This window comes from Pelobates fuscus, chromosome 4, assembly GCF_036172605.1.
Source record: "Pelobates fuscus isolate aPelFus1 chromosome 4, aPelFus1.pri, whole genome shotgun sequence".
Taxonomy (NCBI): domain Eukaryota; kingdom Metazoa; phylum Chordata; class Amphibia; order Anura; family Pelobatidae; genus Pelobates; species Pelobates fuscus.
Window position 1 is genome coordinate 171,117,305 of NC_086320.1, and position 16,478 is coordinate 171,133,782.

Here is a 16,478-nt window from a genome sequence, read left to right on the forward strand (position 1 = left end):
TGTTTTTCAGCTGTGTTTTATATTTAGATTTTATACATTGTATCCAAATAAATTGTACTTTTATATCCAGCTGATTTGGTGTACATATACAAGAGTACATAACTGTTTATACAGATGTGTACTATGATCTTTCTGATTTCTCTTTTTTCTATATGCCACATATGAGATTGAGCTTGATCCAGCAGAAATATAAGTATATTTTTCTATGTTTTGATTTATGGTAAAAGGGGCTTATCTACTCTATATCGTTCCACTTCTCTACATTATATTTGTAATTAGATATTAGTGTCACTAATAATATACTAGATTGCCTACTTACAACCAGATGAAGATGGTGATGGGCACTGGCTGCAGTTTGGCACTGGTCTGGTGTAGAACCGGATCTCTGGAGGCTGTTTGTAACTGCGGTCACAAAATTCAATGTTCTGGGAAAACAGGAAGCAGCTCCATTTTTTGAGGCCCCTTACACAGCTCAAGGTCTGGGCCCCAGGGCCTGACAGTGAGTATGCCCATAAGGCCCACCCATAAGTCCACCTATATGTTCCACCCATTAAATTCGCTCAACGGGAGTGTAGTGTGTAGGGGATGTGTTATGTGTTATTGTAGAGGATCTAATGTGTGTGCTTATGGAATGTAATGTATAGGCATACCAGTTTGTATAGGTGATGCAGTGTGTTTGTGTGTAGTGGAAGCAGTGTGTGTTTGTGGTTGTGTGTAAGGGATCCATTGTGTGAATCTGTGTTTGTATGCATAAGGGATGCAAGGTGTGTGTCTGTAAGTGTGTGCATTGAGTGTGTGTAAGAAATGCATTGCTTCTGTGTGTATGTAAGAGAAGCAGTGTGTGTGTGTGTGTGTGTGTTTGCATGTGTGTGTAAGGGATGCATTGTGTGTTTCTGTGTATGTATAGGCAGTGGTGTATCCTGGTTTTGTGCTGCCCTAGGCAGGACAAAACTGAGGTGCCCCCCCCCCGTGCCACCCAAACTTTCCCCCCGCCTCGCATTCTAAATACACACACACACATTCACTGACAGATACGCATACACTAGCTAACAGAAACACACACACACTAACAGACACACTCACACTCAGTAACAGACAAACACGCTCACTAACAGACACACACTAACAGACACACACTCACTCACTAGCAGACACAAACTAGCAGACACAAACTAGCAGACACACACACTAACAGACACAAACACTAACAGACACACACACTAACAGACACACACACACAAACACTAACAGACACACACACACTGACACACACACAGACACACACTAACAGACACACACACTAACAGACACAGACACACACTCACCCACCCACATTAACACATTTTTTTAAAATTTATTTTAAAAATTTTTTTTTTTTCATTTAACACCCCCCCCCCCCCCAGCCTCCTTACCTTTGGGAATGCTGGGGAGGGGGTTGTCTCTTCCTCCCTGGTGGTCCAGTGGCTGCTGGGCGATCGGGCGGCACTGCCTGGCGGGCGGGCGGGCGGCCGGCCGGCCGGCCGGCGAGGGAGCACTTCCCCTGAGCTGTCTGCTCAGCTCCCTCACCAGCCGCAGAGTGAGGCTGGGAGCCGGAATATGACGTCATATTCCGGCTCCGCCTCCCAGCCTCACTCTGCGGCTGGCGAGGGAGCTGAGCAGACAGCTCAGGGGAAGTGCTCCCTCGCCGGCCGGCCGGCCGGCCGCCCGCCCGCCCGCCAGGCAGTGCCGCCCGATCGCCCAGCAGCCCGCCGGCATGTCTGTTAGCCGCAAGGCTAACAAGACATTTGCCTTGGGCATTTGGGGGCGGCTTTTTTTGCCGCCCCCTGGAAAATGCCGCCCAAGGCAAATGCCTTGTTTGCCTCGCGGCTAATACGCCCCTGTGTATAGGGATGCATTTTTTGTGTGATTGCGTGTAGTGTGAAAGAGCTCTCCCTTCTGTCCCTTAGAGCTCTCCCCTCCCCTTAGTGGTCTCTCCTCTCCCCCCAACCTCCCCTGGGGGTCTCTTCTCACACCCACCCACCCTCCCTGTGTTTTCCTCACCTCCCCTTCTCCTCATCTCCACTTCTCCTCACCTCCCCCCGTGTCTTCTCACCTCCCCCCGTGTTCTCCTCACCTCCCTCTCCCCGTGTTCTTCTCACTCCCCCCTCCCTGTGTTCTTCTCACTCCCCCCTCCCTGTGTTCTTCTCACCTCCCCTCCCTGTGTTCTTCTCACCTACCCTCCCTGTGTTCTTCTCACACCCACCCACCCTCCCTGTGTTTTCCTCACCTCCCCTTCTCCTCACCTCCCCCATGTCTTCTCACCTCCCCCCGTGTTCTCCTCACCCCCTCTCCCTGTGTTCTTCTCACTCCCCCCTCCCTGTGTTCTTCTCACCTCCCCTCCCTGTGTTCTTCTCACCTCCCCCTCTCCTCACCCCCATGTTCTTCTTACTCCCCCCTCCCCTCTTCTTCTTACTCCCCCCTCCCCTCTTCTTCTTACTCCCCCCTCCACTTGTCTTCTTCTTACTCCCCCTCCCCCCTTTCTTCTTACTCCCTCCTCTCTTCTTACTCCCCCCTCCTTCTTACTACCCCCACCCCTCTTCTTCTTACTCCCCCCACTCCTTTTCTTACTCCCCCTCCCCCTTCTTACCCCCCTCCACTTGTCTTCTTTTTACTCCCCCCCTCCCTTGTTTTCTTCTTACTCCCCCACCTTCCCTCTTCTTCTTTCTCCCCCACCTTCCCTCTTCTTCTTACCGCCCTCCCCTCGTTCTTCTTAACCCCCCACAGTTCTTCTTACCCCCACAGTTTTTCTTACCCACCTCCCCTCCCTCAGTTCTTCTTACCCCTCAGTTCTCCTCCCCCCAGTTCTCCTCACCCCCCTCCCCCAGTTCTCCTCACCTCCCCTCCCCCAGTTCTCCTTACCCCACCCCCCCCAGTTCTCCTCCTAACCTCACCTCCCCTGTAGCGTGGCCGAGCTCCTCTCCGGTCCGCGGTACAGGAGTTTCTGTTTCCTGTCAGTCCGGCCGGGTCGCGGACCGGAGAGGAGCTCGGCCACGCTACAGGGAGGGGGAGGTGAGGCAGTGCGGCAGCCGCCTGAACGCTCTCTACAGAGCGCTCAGGCGGCTGCAACATTTAAAGGTCCGGCGATGGGGGCACAGGGCGCCCCCTCCTATATGGCGCCCTAGGCGGCTGCCTAGTTCGCCTTATAGGAAGCGCCGGCCCTGATAGGGATTAAGGAAAGAGCGCAGGTAACTTTTTCTTTTCTTTGGTTTTCACTATATATTGGGGCTGATGTGTATTGTAGTCCTTGCTGCCGGCCCAGTAGTAATGGGAGTGAGCGCAGGACTTCTCTTTTTGTATTTGTACTTAAATAAAAGTGATTTATTTTATTTAAAATAGGTTGCAAGGTTAACCCTGATTTGCCAGTACTAATAAAGTATCCAATAACAATGTCTGACGCACTTGATCTATTTCCAGTGACCAGCACTCCAATTTATTGCGTAAATGCATATAGTGAAGCTGATTGTAGATTGAATTTTGGTGTCTGAGTAATGCCGGAGTATTTTCCATAATCTGGACTGGGACTTTTCATAATAAAAGTCTGTTTATTTATCAACACCATATTGTAAACTTAAAACACATGCAAAATAATTCTTCAAGCAGAGTTAGACTGGAATTAAAAAGGTTCCTGGAAAAATGTTTATACAGTCGTAAAATGCATTGCTTCTGTACACATGTAGGAAAATAAAATGATTTATTTAATGTGAAATGGTTGCATTTACAAGACTTTTTTAGATAAACAAAAGAACTGCTTTATTTTAACGATTAGTGACGTTTGTGACGAAGGTCTTTATTGCTATTATTATTAATGTGTGAGGGTCAAATAAGGCCGTATAGGAAAAGTCGGCTGTGGTGTGCCGGAACCGACGTCATGGTAGGCCTGTACATAAAAGAGGGCCCACCCATGAGGTGTAATGAAAAGCATAAATTAGAGGGAGCGGAGGGTGGGGACATGCGAAACGCTAAAAATAAGTACGGGAAGGTGAGTAGGGGGTTTAAGTAGGGAAACAAGCCCCTCCCACAACTGCAGGCCAAGCCTTTACATTTGTGTGAGGGGCAAATAAGGCCGTATAGGAAAAGGGGAAATAAGTCGGTTGTGGTGTGCCGGAACCGATGTCGTGGTAGGCCTGTAAATAAAAGAGGGCAAAAATAGAGGCCTGCCAGAAACTTAAAAACAATCAACAAAACCTTAATTGCCTAGCTGTATGGTAAATGCCGCGCAAGTAATTAGGTGCCCCGGCGCTTTATCCGGCACTCTAAATTGGACAAGGGAAAAACTAAGTGTGGGGTAGAGAGGGTAAACTATAGACTGCATGAATAGGTGAGACTTCCTGAGACAATGCTGCGAGATGACATGGTGGCTGTGGGAAATATGTGGGCCCCCAAGAAACTGTGAAAGTAGGTATAGCGGCTCGACAACTACCTGACATAGTTACCTAGCTGAAAATAAGAGTAGCGTCCCCCGAGTCCGGCCTACCTAACATTTGTTATTAAAAACGGTTGATCCACAGTCCAGAACGCCTTGAAGGGAAAGGCGCCATTCCGATTTGAAGGGATGACTTTGACCTTTTTCTCCGACCTCTCGAGAGGCACCCTGCTTGGAGACGCTCCCTCCTGCCTCTTACCATGCTTCTCCGCCACAAAGACCTCAAGTACCGATGGCAAGCGACCCACACACTCACCGTACAACAGGGGACGACCGCTTATCAGATCAGGGATCTGAGCGACGCAACGCCGCTTCTACAGGTACTGGGCCTACCACTGGACTCCCTCGCACAGACAGCCCAAGAGAGCGCCACGTCCCCTCACCACCCATGGGATCCGGCGAGATCCGGCCCGTTTGTGCCGACAGGTCACACACCCGAACCCTACGTGGCACTCACCACCTGAAGGGCATGCGGAACGGTAAAGTGCTGCCCTACCGGCTGGACGCAGATTATCACAGCATAAACAATACAAATAAATGGACTATGGACACAAATAGGTAGAATAACATACACCAACATCTGACTAAAAGTTCATAGGAGACCCCACAATCCTTGATTGATTGATGGACATTTTTTTCTATATTACTGCTCTGAAAGAGGTAGCTCTTACCATATACTGGCATACAGAATAGCACTGGTCCTCTTTGACACAGCAAGGTAAATTGGGAGTTAACTACCCCAAACCAAGGGCTGCCCCACATGTCGTTTCCTTAGGACTAGCTGCACATCTCATAAGAGGCCTACCTATCCTGAACCTCAAGTTAGTTTTATGTTATTGTTTCAGTTCCTGGCCCTCTTGCCTAACCACGCTCCCATAACTAGATTTTACCTGGGAATGCACGCAGACATGTCACCTTCAGTTAGCTCACAGGCCCCATCCCCAAATATCTCTGGAGCTCTAGCACAGCTGGAGAAGTCCCAGGGTTGCATTTATTATCCCTCGCATATAACTAAGAGGAATCCTTTTGCCTACCATATTAATGCCCCACGCTACCTGCCAGACTATTACTACCCTGCTGGGGTATATGATAATATATGATGGAGAGGCACGGCAGGCCCCCAGGTAACCCCATGCATGCAATCCCGCCTTCACTGACCTCTATCGTCTTGAAAGGCTCAGAAGCGCAGAACTGACAAGACAATCCATACACAGGCATAGGCTGACAACCTCCCTACAGACAATCCATAGCCCCCATATGGCTTGCACCCTTTACTTTTCCTTTACTGTACAGTTTTTTGTTCTATCACCTGCTTCAAATCTTTGCTCCATGATTAATAATTCTCACCGTTTACCTTAACTGTTATTGCTACAACCTTGCCTCCTTGGGGAGCCATCATGTTCTTACTTAATAGAAAACATGAAAACAGCAAGACACTAAGTTAGCAACCAAAGTTAACATACAAAAACCCCTTACTCTACTACGCCTAAAGACTTTGAGGCAAACGTGCCCACCCAGGTTGACCAGTAGGAAACGACACTGGGTTTACCTAGCGTGTCTAATGCATTCCACGCCCGCAGATAGTTAGGGAACAACGGGTCAGCTTGTTGCTACATAATCCGTACTTAAACAGTTCCTCCACACTAGCGTGATCTACGAATCAGCATCTAATTATATGGTTTATATTATTTATAGTGTGGTTATAAGCGCTGCCTCAGTGGCATTGTTTTCCTAAGGTCTTAATGCTCTCACAGCATAATTTCATATGCGGGATTCCACACGGTTGAACTAATGTTTTTGTTAATTTCAAAATGTGCCTGGATGTAAAGTTGTAACGAAAACCAAAACTGTGCCTGACAATCTATTGCCACCTCCTCTACTGTAATTTTTCATTGCTGTACCTCAAAGCCACGAATGAACCTAACCTGCTTGCTTTCTCCAGTGTATAGCCCCACGATTCTGTCTCAAAGTTTATTGTGTTACTATGTTAAATATGTACAGGTGTAAGGGCACCCTCCACTACCAGAGAATAAGCAACAGCCTTCCCCTCTCTCATGCTCACTAAGGGTCACGTGCACGACTCTAGCAATGGAAATACGATAATGCTCAGAAGTCGCACTCTAACCTCCCTTAACTTGTTTTAACCCATGTCTAACAATATATTAGCACATACTCATTCCACAAGTATATAAGTTCAGACGTTGAAGTGTATTTCATAACCAAAACAGCGAACTAGACCTACTCTGTGTGCCACTAGCCGACACTCTCTGTTGCCAAACGACTTCCAATATATACATATATAAATTTATGTTTTCTTTATGCTAATTATCTTAATTACACCTGTCTATGATGATACAACGGATTATTTAAGTGTGTAAATTATACAAAAATGTGCGAAATATCGTGCCACTGTTTAATATATGTAAATCTTGAGATACGCTGTTGTGGCGTCTGCTGACATGTTTGTAACCTCCCGCACAACAAAAATAAAGAATTATAAAAAAACAAAAAACGGTTGATCCAAAAGAAGGCGAAAAACCCAGTTTGAAGCGCTTTCCAATTTGCAACAAGCTAGGGAGAAATTCCTTCTTGATCCCAGAACGGCAGTCGGATTTATCCTTGGATCAAGCAGTTATTGCCCTACATTGAAGGTTGATGACAGGCATGAAATAGGTCTGATAGTGATATGAAATCCTTGGATGTTGATGGGAAATCTGTAAATTGAAAATTCCTGGAACCTGAAACGCCTGAATATGGTAAAATTCTGGTATGAGGAGATGAAACTGCGTGTGAATGAAATCTGAACAACATGTGAAGTTGTAGACTGGATAAGTAGAGTGGATGCAAGTAAGAGGTGGCAAAAGAAGCAAAAATCAATCACAGACAACATAATCACCAGAGACAGTATATGTGAGAAAGGAGCCTCAAGGGTAAGAACGGACCTAACACAAGCACCGTGAGTGCTAGAAAAAAGGAGAGCCACACGTGAATGATGACGACCCCGAGCGCACGAGGCTGGCAGCCCGCGATCAGGCCCCAAAACGCCGGGAATGGTATCGGCTACAGGAGCAACAGCCCCCAGCAACAGCGTTACCCGTGGGGGCAGACAGACACTGAGAGTACAGCTGACCGGAAGGCTGCCCGGAGAGGGGGGGGGGATAAGTTGACTCACGAGAACAGCAGCAAAGCGAGGAAGCCCCCAGGACCCGAAAAGAAGGTAGGAGTAGCCGAAACTCCACAGCGCGATTAGAACCAGTCCTAGCCAAAGAGCCCGGGTGGAAAAATACCATACCCACGCCTAACAGCGGAGACCTGCTAGAAAAAGAGACTAACAGCGCCCAAGTGACCCAACGTGCGCATGAGTGTGAAATTGTGTGAGTGTGCGTGCTGGCATACAAGCTAATGCCAAAAAGGCGAAGCAATTAAAACTAGGTTTGGTGACAGGTGAGACCCTGCCAAATGCCAAGCGGCATGAGAGGCTCTATCTATGCGTTGGCACGAGGGGATAACGTGGCCACTGAAACGTTGTGGCGGGGTGTCGGCCTCTCGGTGACAGTTAAACATAAGATAGAATGGGAGTGACAGGTGAGGCCCTCTCTATGCCACAATGCGAGGCGACTAACTATGATTTGGCCCTAGGAGCTTAGTACCTCCGAGTATGAGGATGGGTGATGGCCTCGCGGGACCACTAACCTAAGGCGAAGAAGCCAGGGGGAATTACCACTAGTGGACACCTAGGACCCTGACAGCCAGCCACAGCTAACTAAGAGGGGAGGGGAGGCAGCGTGAGAGGATGGATTTGATGAACGTGTATCTAAAAAAACGCGGGCGTGAACGAGGAAGTACCGCAGGGCCGACTGTAACTAAAAGCAGAGTAAGCACGTCAGAGTCCAGGCGGACAGGTTGAAAGGAGCAAGCCCGGCAATAGGTAATAAAATCAGTGTTGGTGTAAAACCACGGGGCTCACGAGACCCAGTGCGAGTGTGTGTGTGTGCACGTGTGAGTGAGTGCTGGCATACTAGCTAATGCCAAAAGGCGAAACAATTAAAACTAGTTTCGGTGACAGGTGAGGCCCTGCTAGATGCCAAGCGGCATGAGAGGCTCCATCTATGCGTTGGCGCGAGGGGATAACGTGGCCACTGAACGTTGTGGCGGGGTGTCGGCCTCTCGGTGACAGTTAAACATAAGATAGAATGGGAGTGACAGGTGAGGCCCTCTCTATGCCACAATGCGAGGCGACTAACTATGGTTTGGCCCGAGGGGCGTAATACCTCCGAGTATGAGGATGGGTGTTGGCCTTGCGGGACCACTACCTAAGGCGAAGAAGCCAAGGGGACTTACCACTAGTGGACATCTAGGACCCTGACAGCCAGCAACAGCTAACTAAGAGGGGAGAGTAATGCATGAGAGAGGGGACGTACAGTGTGAACGAAAAAGAAAGAGGGAGGGGTACGGGAAGAAAAACGTAGGGCCGACCGTTACTGGAGGGCAGAGTGGGCCATCGGAGTCCAGGCTGTATAGAGTATACAAGGAAATAGGGACACGGGGCTCATAGGGCCAGAACGTGTGCCCGGTAACAAAACAAAACGTTCCTTCAGTAAAATAATGCAGCACTGGTATGGCGGGCCGACGTGGCCCAGCCAAGCAGAGAAACAAAACCAGAAGTTAAACCCGCGTCAGACCCCATGATGGGACCAAAGACCGCTCGTTAGCAGCAACTACGTAGTTAAAAACTGCGTATTTAAACAGCAGGGAAGGAAACACGAACGAGATACACCCTCACTTTTTTTCCCAATGTTCTGGGGGCTACCATTTAATTCCCCTGACCCTGATTTATGAGCCTGCAATTTATTGCAATCTGAAACTGCAGGGGCACATGATATATTCCCCATGAATAAATCAGCCAGCACTGCTCCATGTTTTATTCATCTTATGCAGTACAAACGGTTTCGGTTTTTCATGAATATTCCTTGGGGAATAAAATCTCTCAAATATGATTAGTAAGATAACACAATAGTAAAATAACATGACATCATTAGTAAAAGTATTAAAGGTAATATTATGTAGTAGTGTAAATTCCATCACTCTCAGTCCAAACTACTGAAAAGGTTTAGTGAGACAATTGAAGGAGATGGATTATCCACTAAAACAGTTGGCAGAAACTGATTTGGAATAATCCGAGATGAGTGCACTCATTTGGACTCCGACCTGTCCAAGATGGCGGACGCTGTGCTCTGCTCGGGAGGCCCTTTGACCTCATGTGGTCCAGCTACTCTGACCAACCTAGACAAGATATTTGCAGCCTTTTGGGAGCAAGGGTCAAGCTCAACGTGAGAATGTCTGTCTCCGCAACAACGAAGCAGGCCAAAGCTAAGTTACCACCTGTGAGAGTCGGGGGTCTCGCGGGTAACAGTGGCTGCAGGATGGAGGTCACCAAAGGTACTCCATGGAGTATATAGTATACTGTTATAGCAAGCATCCCCCCCCCCAAAAAAAAAAATATATAGGTATATGAGAGTTCCTATGTGAGAGAGAAACAACGTAGAAAGGAAATCGATCAAACCAGAAGGGCGCTGATACGCCTATCTACAAACAACCCTGTCATTTGCCTGGGAAACATAAGCGCTAACCGTTACGTTTCCCCACCCTAGTACTTCCTAGAGGCCTGAAACTTCTGAGTTGCAGCCTCGGCTGAGTGAGTCTCGGACTAGCGGTTAGTGTCCCACTCCCACCTGGCAATGTATTTCTGGCGCCCCAGTGATTATTACGAGCGGTCTGTTATTGCCAGCGAAAACGTGATTCGTGCGCCCGAACCAGCCAGCAAGAGGAGCGAGGGAAATTCCCAAACAGGCATAACAACAGGAGGAGAATAAACGAAAAGAAAAGCAAACCAACAAGCGAAAGGACTAACGGGTGGAGAGGGGAGAGGTAGACCCAAACCGTGAGGATGCCGTGGGACTGCGACACGGCGCGACGGTAGGGTAAGTAACTCACGAATCAGAAGAATCGTCTGGGACAACACCTGAGCCTGAGCAGAGCCCAGAAGGACCGAACAGGACCGAAAACCAGCAGGCCAGTAAGGAAGCCACAAGGGCATGGCAAGGTGAGGTAATGGCGACTGGAAAGAGAGGAAGGAAGGAGGAAGGTGAGTAGGGAGTTTAATTAGGGAAACAAGCCCCTCCCACAACTGCAGGTCAAGCCTTTACATTTATTATTATTATTATTATTATTGGCCTACATATAGCGCCAACAGATTCTGTAGCGCTTTACAATATTATGAGAGGGAGGATTTAACTATAAATAGGACAATTACAAGAAAACTTACAGGAACGATAGGTTGAAGAGGACCCTCCTCATAGGAACTCACAGTCTATAGGAGGTGGGGAATAAAACACGTTAGGACAGAAAATAATCAAATAAGGTGAGAGTGAGGCAGAGCTGAAGAAGAGAGTAGAGTGTTGCCCTTTAGGAGAGCGCAAGAGACAAGTAAGGTAGAGATTACTCTGGGAGACCAAAAGCTTTCCTAAAGAGATGGGTTTTAAGGCACTTCTTAAATGATTGAAGACTAGGGGACAGTCTGATGGCGGTAGACCGGCTGTTCCATAGGAAGGGAGCCGCCCACAGGACGTCCTGCAAGTCCTTATGCTATGTGTTTGTTACACTGTATTTTTCTGTTTTACTAATACATGCACTTATACATATTACTTATTTTTTTATATGACAGAGAGGACTTACTGCTGACACACTATATATATTTTGCTTGGCACAATATTACATATATATATGTATCGTTTTTTTTTTTTTTCAATATTTAGGAATTGGCACACTTTCACTGACATACGCACTATTACTGAGATACAGTTTCACTGATTTATACATGTTTTCACAGGCACACTTACTGCTGATAGCCGTTTAGGTTCTTCCCTTCCATATTATTAAGGAAATAGTCTCTTGAACCCCATACTTGTCCATGTTCACTGCCTTAACCCCTTAAGGACACATGACATGTGTGACATGTCATGATTCCCTTTTATTCCAGAAGTTTGGTCCTTAAGGGGTTAAACTCTACTCTGGTCACCGGGAATGGCATCACGTATCCTGGCATCTGCTCACACTGTACATATGAGAAGGGAGCAGCTGGCTGCCACTGTTCCTCATTTGCACCTCCTCATTGCAAACCCTAAGATCTACTCCACGGAGATACTTTTTATTTTTAAAGGAAAGAGTTCTGTGGCATAGTTGGGCACAGGGAAAAGTGGACTATTTCTCCTGATTTTCTGGTGGGCTAGTCTTGGCCAGTCTTCAAAAAAACTATGCTTACAGCTGTGGGGTGATGCAACCCCTATTTGACTGTTTTCTTTCTCTCACTCACTATAATTCCTGTGCTCCCCTTTCCTACTTCAGATCTCGTAGTTTAGATAGATAAGAGGGATATATTATTATTTTTAAATGTGCTCAACATAAGAGAAGAAAAAGTGAGGGAATGTGGTGACATTTTGTCTTTAAACTAATATGGTGACCAGGGGTCATGGGACCAAGCTCATGTATGTCTTTCTTGCAGGGGGATAAGCTTTACCCTTTGATACGGTAATTGGGTAATTCAATACCTTTACAAGTCAGGAAAGAGAGAACCACTTTCCCCCATCCCTTCCTGTTCCTTCTTGGCTGTGCTACTGAGCAGACGTGGGCTAATTTTTAGAATGGTGAACTGTGAGTGGGATCTGGTGACTTTATAAGATTTAGTTGTTTTTGTCAGTTAGGTAGATTGTTGTTGCTGTTGTTGGTATAGTTAGTTAGATTGTGTATCATTATTTGTATGTTGTTGTTTTGTCTCTGAATAAGTATTTGTTAAAGTAGACGGACCATAGTGTAATGATATTGATGTTACAAGGTTTTGGAGTCCAGTAGCCAGATCAACAATGTTTTCTGCTACAGGTAGCCACTCGTTACCCAGGTGGTTGAGCCCCTGAGCCTTGAGTGGCCGTATGGTCTTAAGCAGAGATGGGAGACTGGAACAGAAAGATGATAATCATAGTGAGGCAAGCCAAGGTCAGTGGGAAGGAGAAGCAGCAAAGTCAAAACGGTCCAAATTCAGCAACAGGTAGGAGAAACAGGAACAAGCTTGATTAGAGATTACAGGAATAATCTGGCAAAGGTACAGAGACAGGAAGTGGCTTTTATAGGCCAAGAACCAGACACTTGACCAGACACAGCTGAAAAGAGTAGTCACTGATACCATTGCTTGTAGAGTCAAGGTTATTAGATTTCAGGTAAATTTGCAAAAGGCAGGCTGGTGTACTGGTAAGGAAGAGGTTTCGCAGCATGTAAACCAGGGTTCAAAACCTAGCAGAGTCAGTTCCTCACACATAGTTTATATGTGTATTATTTATTTATTTACAAAATATTTTACCAGGAAAGATACATTGAGATTTCTCTTGTTTTCAAGTATTTCCTGGGTCCACAAATCATTGCATTGTTACATTAGGGTACAATAAAATACAAAAACAATATTAATACACAATAAATACAGATTTTAACATAGAACAGGTAGGAAATATATAATCAACCATGACAGGTGCATTCTGTTTTGAGGTATGTAGAGAGGGATCTCTTAAAGGACTTTAGGCTTGGGGAAGATTTTAAATTGTGCGGGAGGTCGTTCCACAATTGCGGCGCTCTGTAGGAGAAGTAGGATCGGGCTGCTTTCTTTTTGTATTGAGGTAGACTAATTAAAGTGTTGGTACTGGATCGGAGGTTATAGGAAGTGGGAACAGCCGGGGAAAGCATTGTGTTCAGGTAGGGTGGGAGTTTCCCAGAAAAGCTCTTAAACACAAGACTGGAAAGATGAAGGGTGCGTCTGGATTCCAGTGACAGCCAGTTTAGTTATTTTAGCATGTCACAATGGTGATTCCTGTAATTACATTGTAGCACAAATCGGCAGAACGAGTTATAGAATGTATTGAGTTTATTAATGTGGAATTGCAGTGCAGATGTATATACTACATCCCCATAATCAATGATTGGCATCAGCATTTGCTGTACAATCTTTTCCTTTACTGTAGGGCTTAGGCAGGATTTGTTTCTGTACAGGGCACCTAGTTTTGGATAAAGCTTAGATGCAAGCTTTTCTATGTGCAGGCCAAAAGATAGATTGGGGTCTAACATCATACCCAAGTATTTGAAAGAGTGTATGCGTACATTAATTATAGAGTTTGGTAATTTACCACAACAGTTTGGTTATGGATTTGCTACAATTTAGTGTTTTATTGAATAAAACCCGGTGTGTGTATGAACTGTGAGAGGCACATATATCTATTATAATTATTGTATGTAATTTCAATTTCCAGCCTATGTGTATGGGCTAGGCTGTCAAATTTCTAAAAACAAAAATATATATTTATCTTCAAAGACTGTACATTTTTAATACCACAATAGTGTATGTAGATATTAGATTGTCTTTCAGACTTTTTATTGTAGTTATGTGTACATGTGATCAGAACTGTATGTAAGTGAAACTGAACCTGCTGTGCTTAACTCCTTGTCTCATGCTACAGGTGTGCAGTATGAAGAGGGAAGCTAACATTGTGCCCAATGCAGTGTCTTCTGAGGCCATGAAACAGAAATATACACAACCTGGCCATTCAAATTATGAAACGCTATTGGTTACCACTCAAGATTGTATCACTACAATAACAATGAACCGTCCAGAAAAGAAAAATGCCATGAGTCCTCAGGTGAGTCACATTCTGTGGAATTATTTTATGCTCGTCAAAATAACTGCAATTAGCAGTTTTCTTCTATGTATTCTATATATTATTTTTTTTTTTTTTATTATTATTAAGTACCTAACTAATTTGGAAATCTTTTTTCCTGCATCCATTGCATGGACGAAATTTGTAAGAACCTAAATACTATACAAACAAAACCTAAATCTGCCAAAACTATATATTTTTTTGCTTTTTTTGTTTTTTTTGATGGCCGAGGGTGAGAGAAAAAGTATGTCTGTTGCATAATGAAATTTTTTTTGGATTTCAACCCACAAAGTATGTAACATTATCAATTTAATTTTCTTTCCTTTTTTTTTTTTTGTAAAGTTTACAACTTTCAAGTTTCATTTTGTAAGTGGTAAAATGTGTTTCTCTTAGACTTGAACTGGAGAGATTTTCAAAATGAGCAGTCACGGAATGCTTTTATAATTCAAAGGAAATTGAACTGGTTACATACCGTATATACTCGAGTATAAGCCGAGTTTTTTAGCACATTTTTTGTGCTAAAAAAACCCAACTCGGCTTATACTCGAGTCAGAGTCTGTATTATGGCAATTTGCATTGCCATAATACAGACTGGGGGAGAGGGGGGCTGGCAGAGCTGTAACTTACCTGTCCTGCAGCTCCTGTCAGCTCTCTCCTCCTCCGCGCTGTCCGTTCAGCACCTCGGTCAGCTCCCACTGTAAGTCTCGCGAGAGCCGCGGCTCTCGCGAGACTTACACTGGGAGCTGACAGAGGTAGCTGCACAGACCGCGCGGAGGAGGAGAGAGCTGACAGGAGCTGCAGGACAGGTAAGTTACAGCTCTGCCAGCCCCCCTCTCCCCCACTGAACTACCAATGCTGGACCACCATGGAAGGAGAGCCCCCCTCCCTGCCATGTATCAAGCAGGGAGGGGGGACGAAAAAATAATAATTAATAATAAATAATAATACAAAAATAATAATTAAATTAAATACATAAAAATAATAATAAATAATAATAAAACAAAAATTAAAATAATAAAAAAAATTATAAAAAAAATTGCCCACCCCCCACCAAGGCTCTGCACCACACACACACACACACACACATACTGCATTCATACACACACATACTGCATTCATACACACACACACTGCATTCATACACACACACACTGCATTTATACACACACACTGCACTCATACACACACTGCACTCATACACACACTGCACTCATACACACACGCTGCACGCATAGACACGCTGCACTCATACACACACTGCACTCATACACACACACTGCACTCATACACACACTGCACTCATACACACACTGCACTCATACACACACGTTGCACTCATACACACGCTGCACTCATACACATGCTGCACTCATACACACACTGCATTCATACACACACACTGCATTCATACACACACACTGCATTCATACACACACACTGCATTCATACACACACACACAGCATTCATACACACACACAGCATTCATACACACACTGCACTCATACACTCACACTGCACTCATACACTCACACTGCACTCATACACACACTGCACTCATACACTCACACTGCACTCATACACTCACACTGCATTCATACACTCACACTGCATTCATACACACACACACACTGCATTCATACACACACACACTGCATTCATACACACACACTGCATTCATTATACACACACTGTAAATAAATATTCAATTAATATATTTTTTTTAGGATCTAATTTTATTTAGAAATTTACCAGTAGCTGCTGCATTTCTCACTCTAGTCTTATACTCGAGTCAATAAGTTTTCCCAGTTTTTTGGGGTAAAATTAGGGGCCTCGGCTTATATTCGGGTCGGCTTATACTCGAGTAAATACGGTAATTGGTCTGAACCAGAGGCGGCTCTCTAATTAGGCGGTTTAGGCGACCGCCTAAGGTCTCGCGCTGGCGGGGGCCTCGCGGCCGCCTAAACCGCCTGTTGGCAGAGTGTGTCAGGTCCTCGGTCAGTGACCGAGGACCTGACACCAGGAGGGGGCCCAGCGGCTTGCCCGGTATGCCGCCGGGTGCGAGGCCCCTCCTGGCTGCCCGGCCACCATCGCAGACACTGGTCTGCAGCTCCGCAGTGTGCAGAGCAGCAGACCATGTGACTCGCGAGAATTGGCCAATCAGAGCGTTGCCGCGGGTTACCACGGCAACGCTCTGAAATCTCGCGAGACTACACGGTCTGCAGCTCTGCGGAGCTGCAGACCGGGAGCAGTGGCCACCGGACCA

The 16,478-nt window shown here is 45.8% G+C and overlaps 1 protein-coding gene across 2 annotated transcripts in view; it reads left to right on the forward strand.

Annotated features, from left to right (window-relative positions):
• LOC134607945 (enoyl-CoA delta isomerase 3, peroxisomal-like) overlaps nucleotides 1-16,478 on the forward strand; it is a 59,406-nt gene that overhangs the window by 29,738 nt on the left and 13,190 nt on the right. For both annotated transcript variants that reach the window (XM_063450544.1, XM_063450545.1), the window contains exon 2: nucleotides 14,017-14,196. In XM_063450544.1, coding sequence (XP_063306614.1) covers nucleotides 14,026-14,196 — 171 coding nt within the window. In that variant the 5' untranslated portion in view covers nucleotides 14,017-14,025. The remainder of the gene's footprint in view (nucleotides 1-14,016; nucleotides 14,197-16,478) is intronic.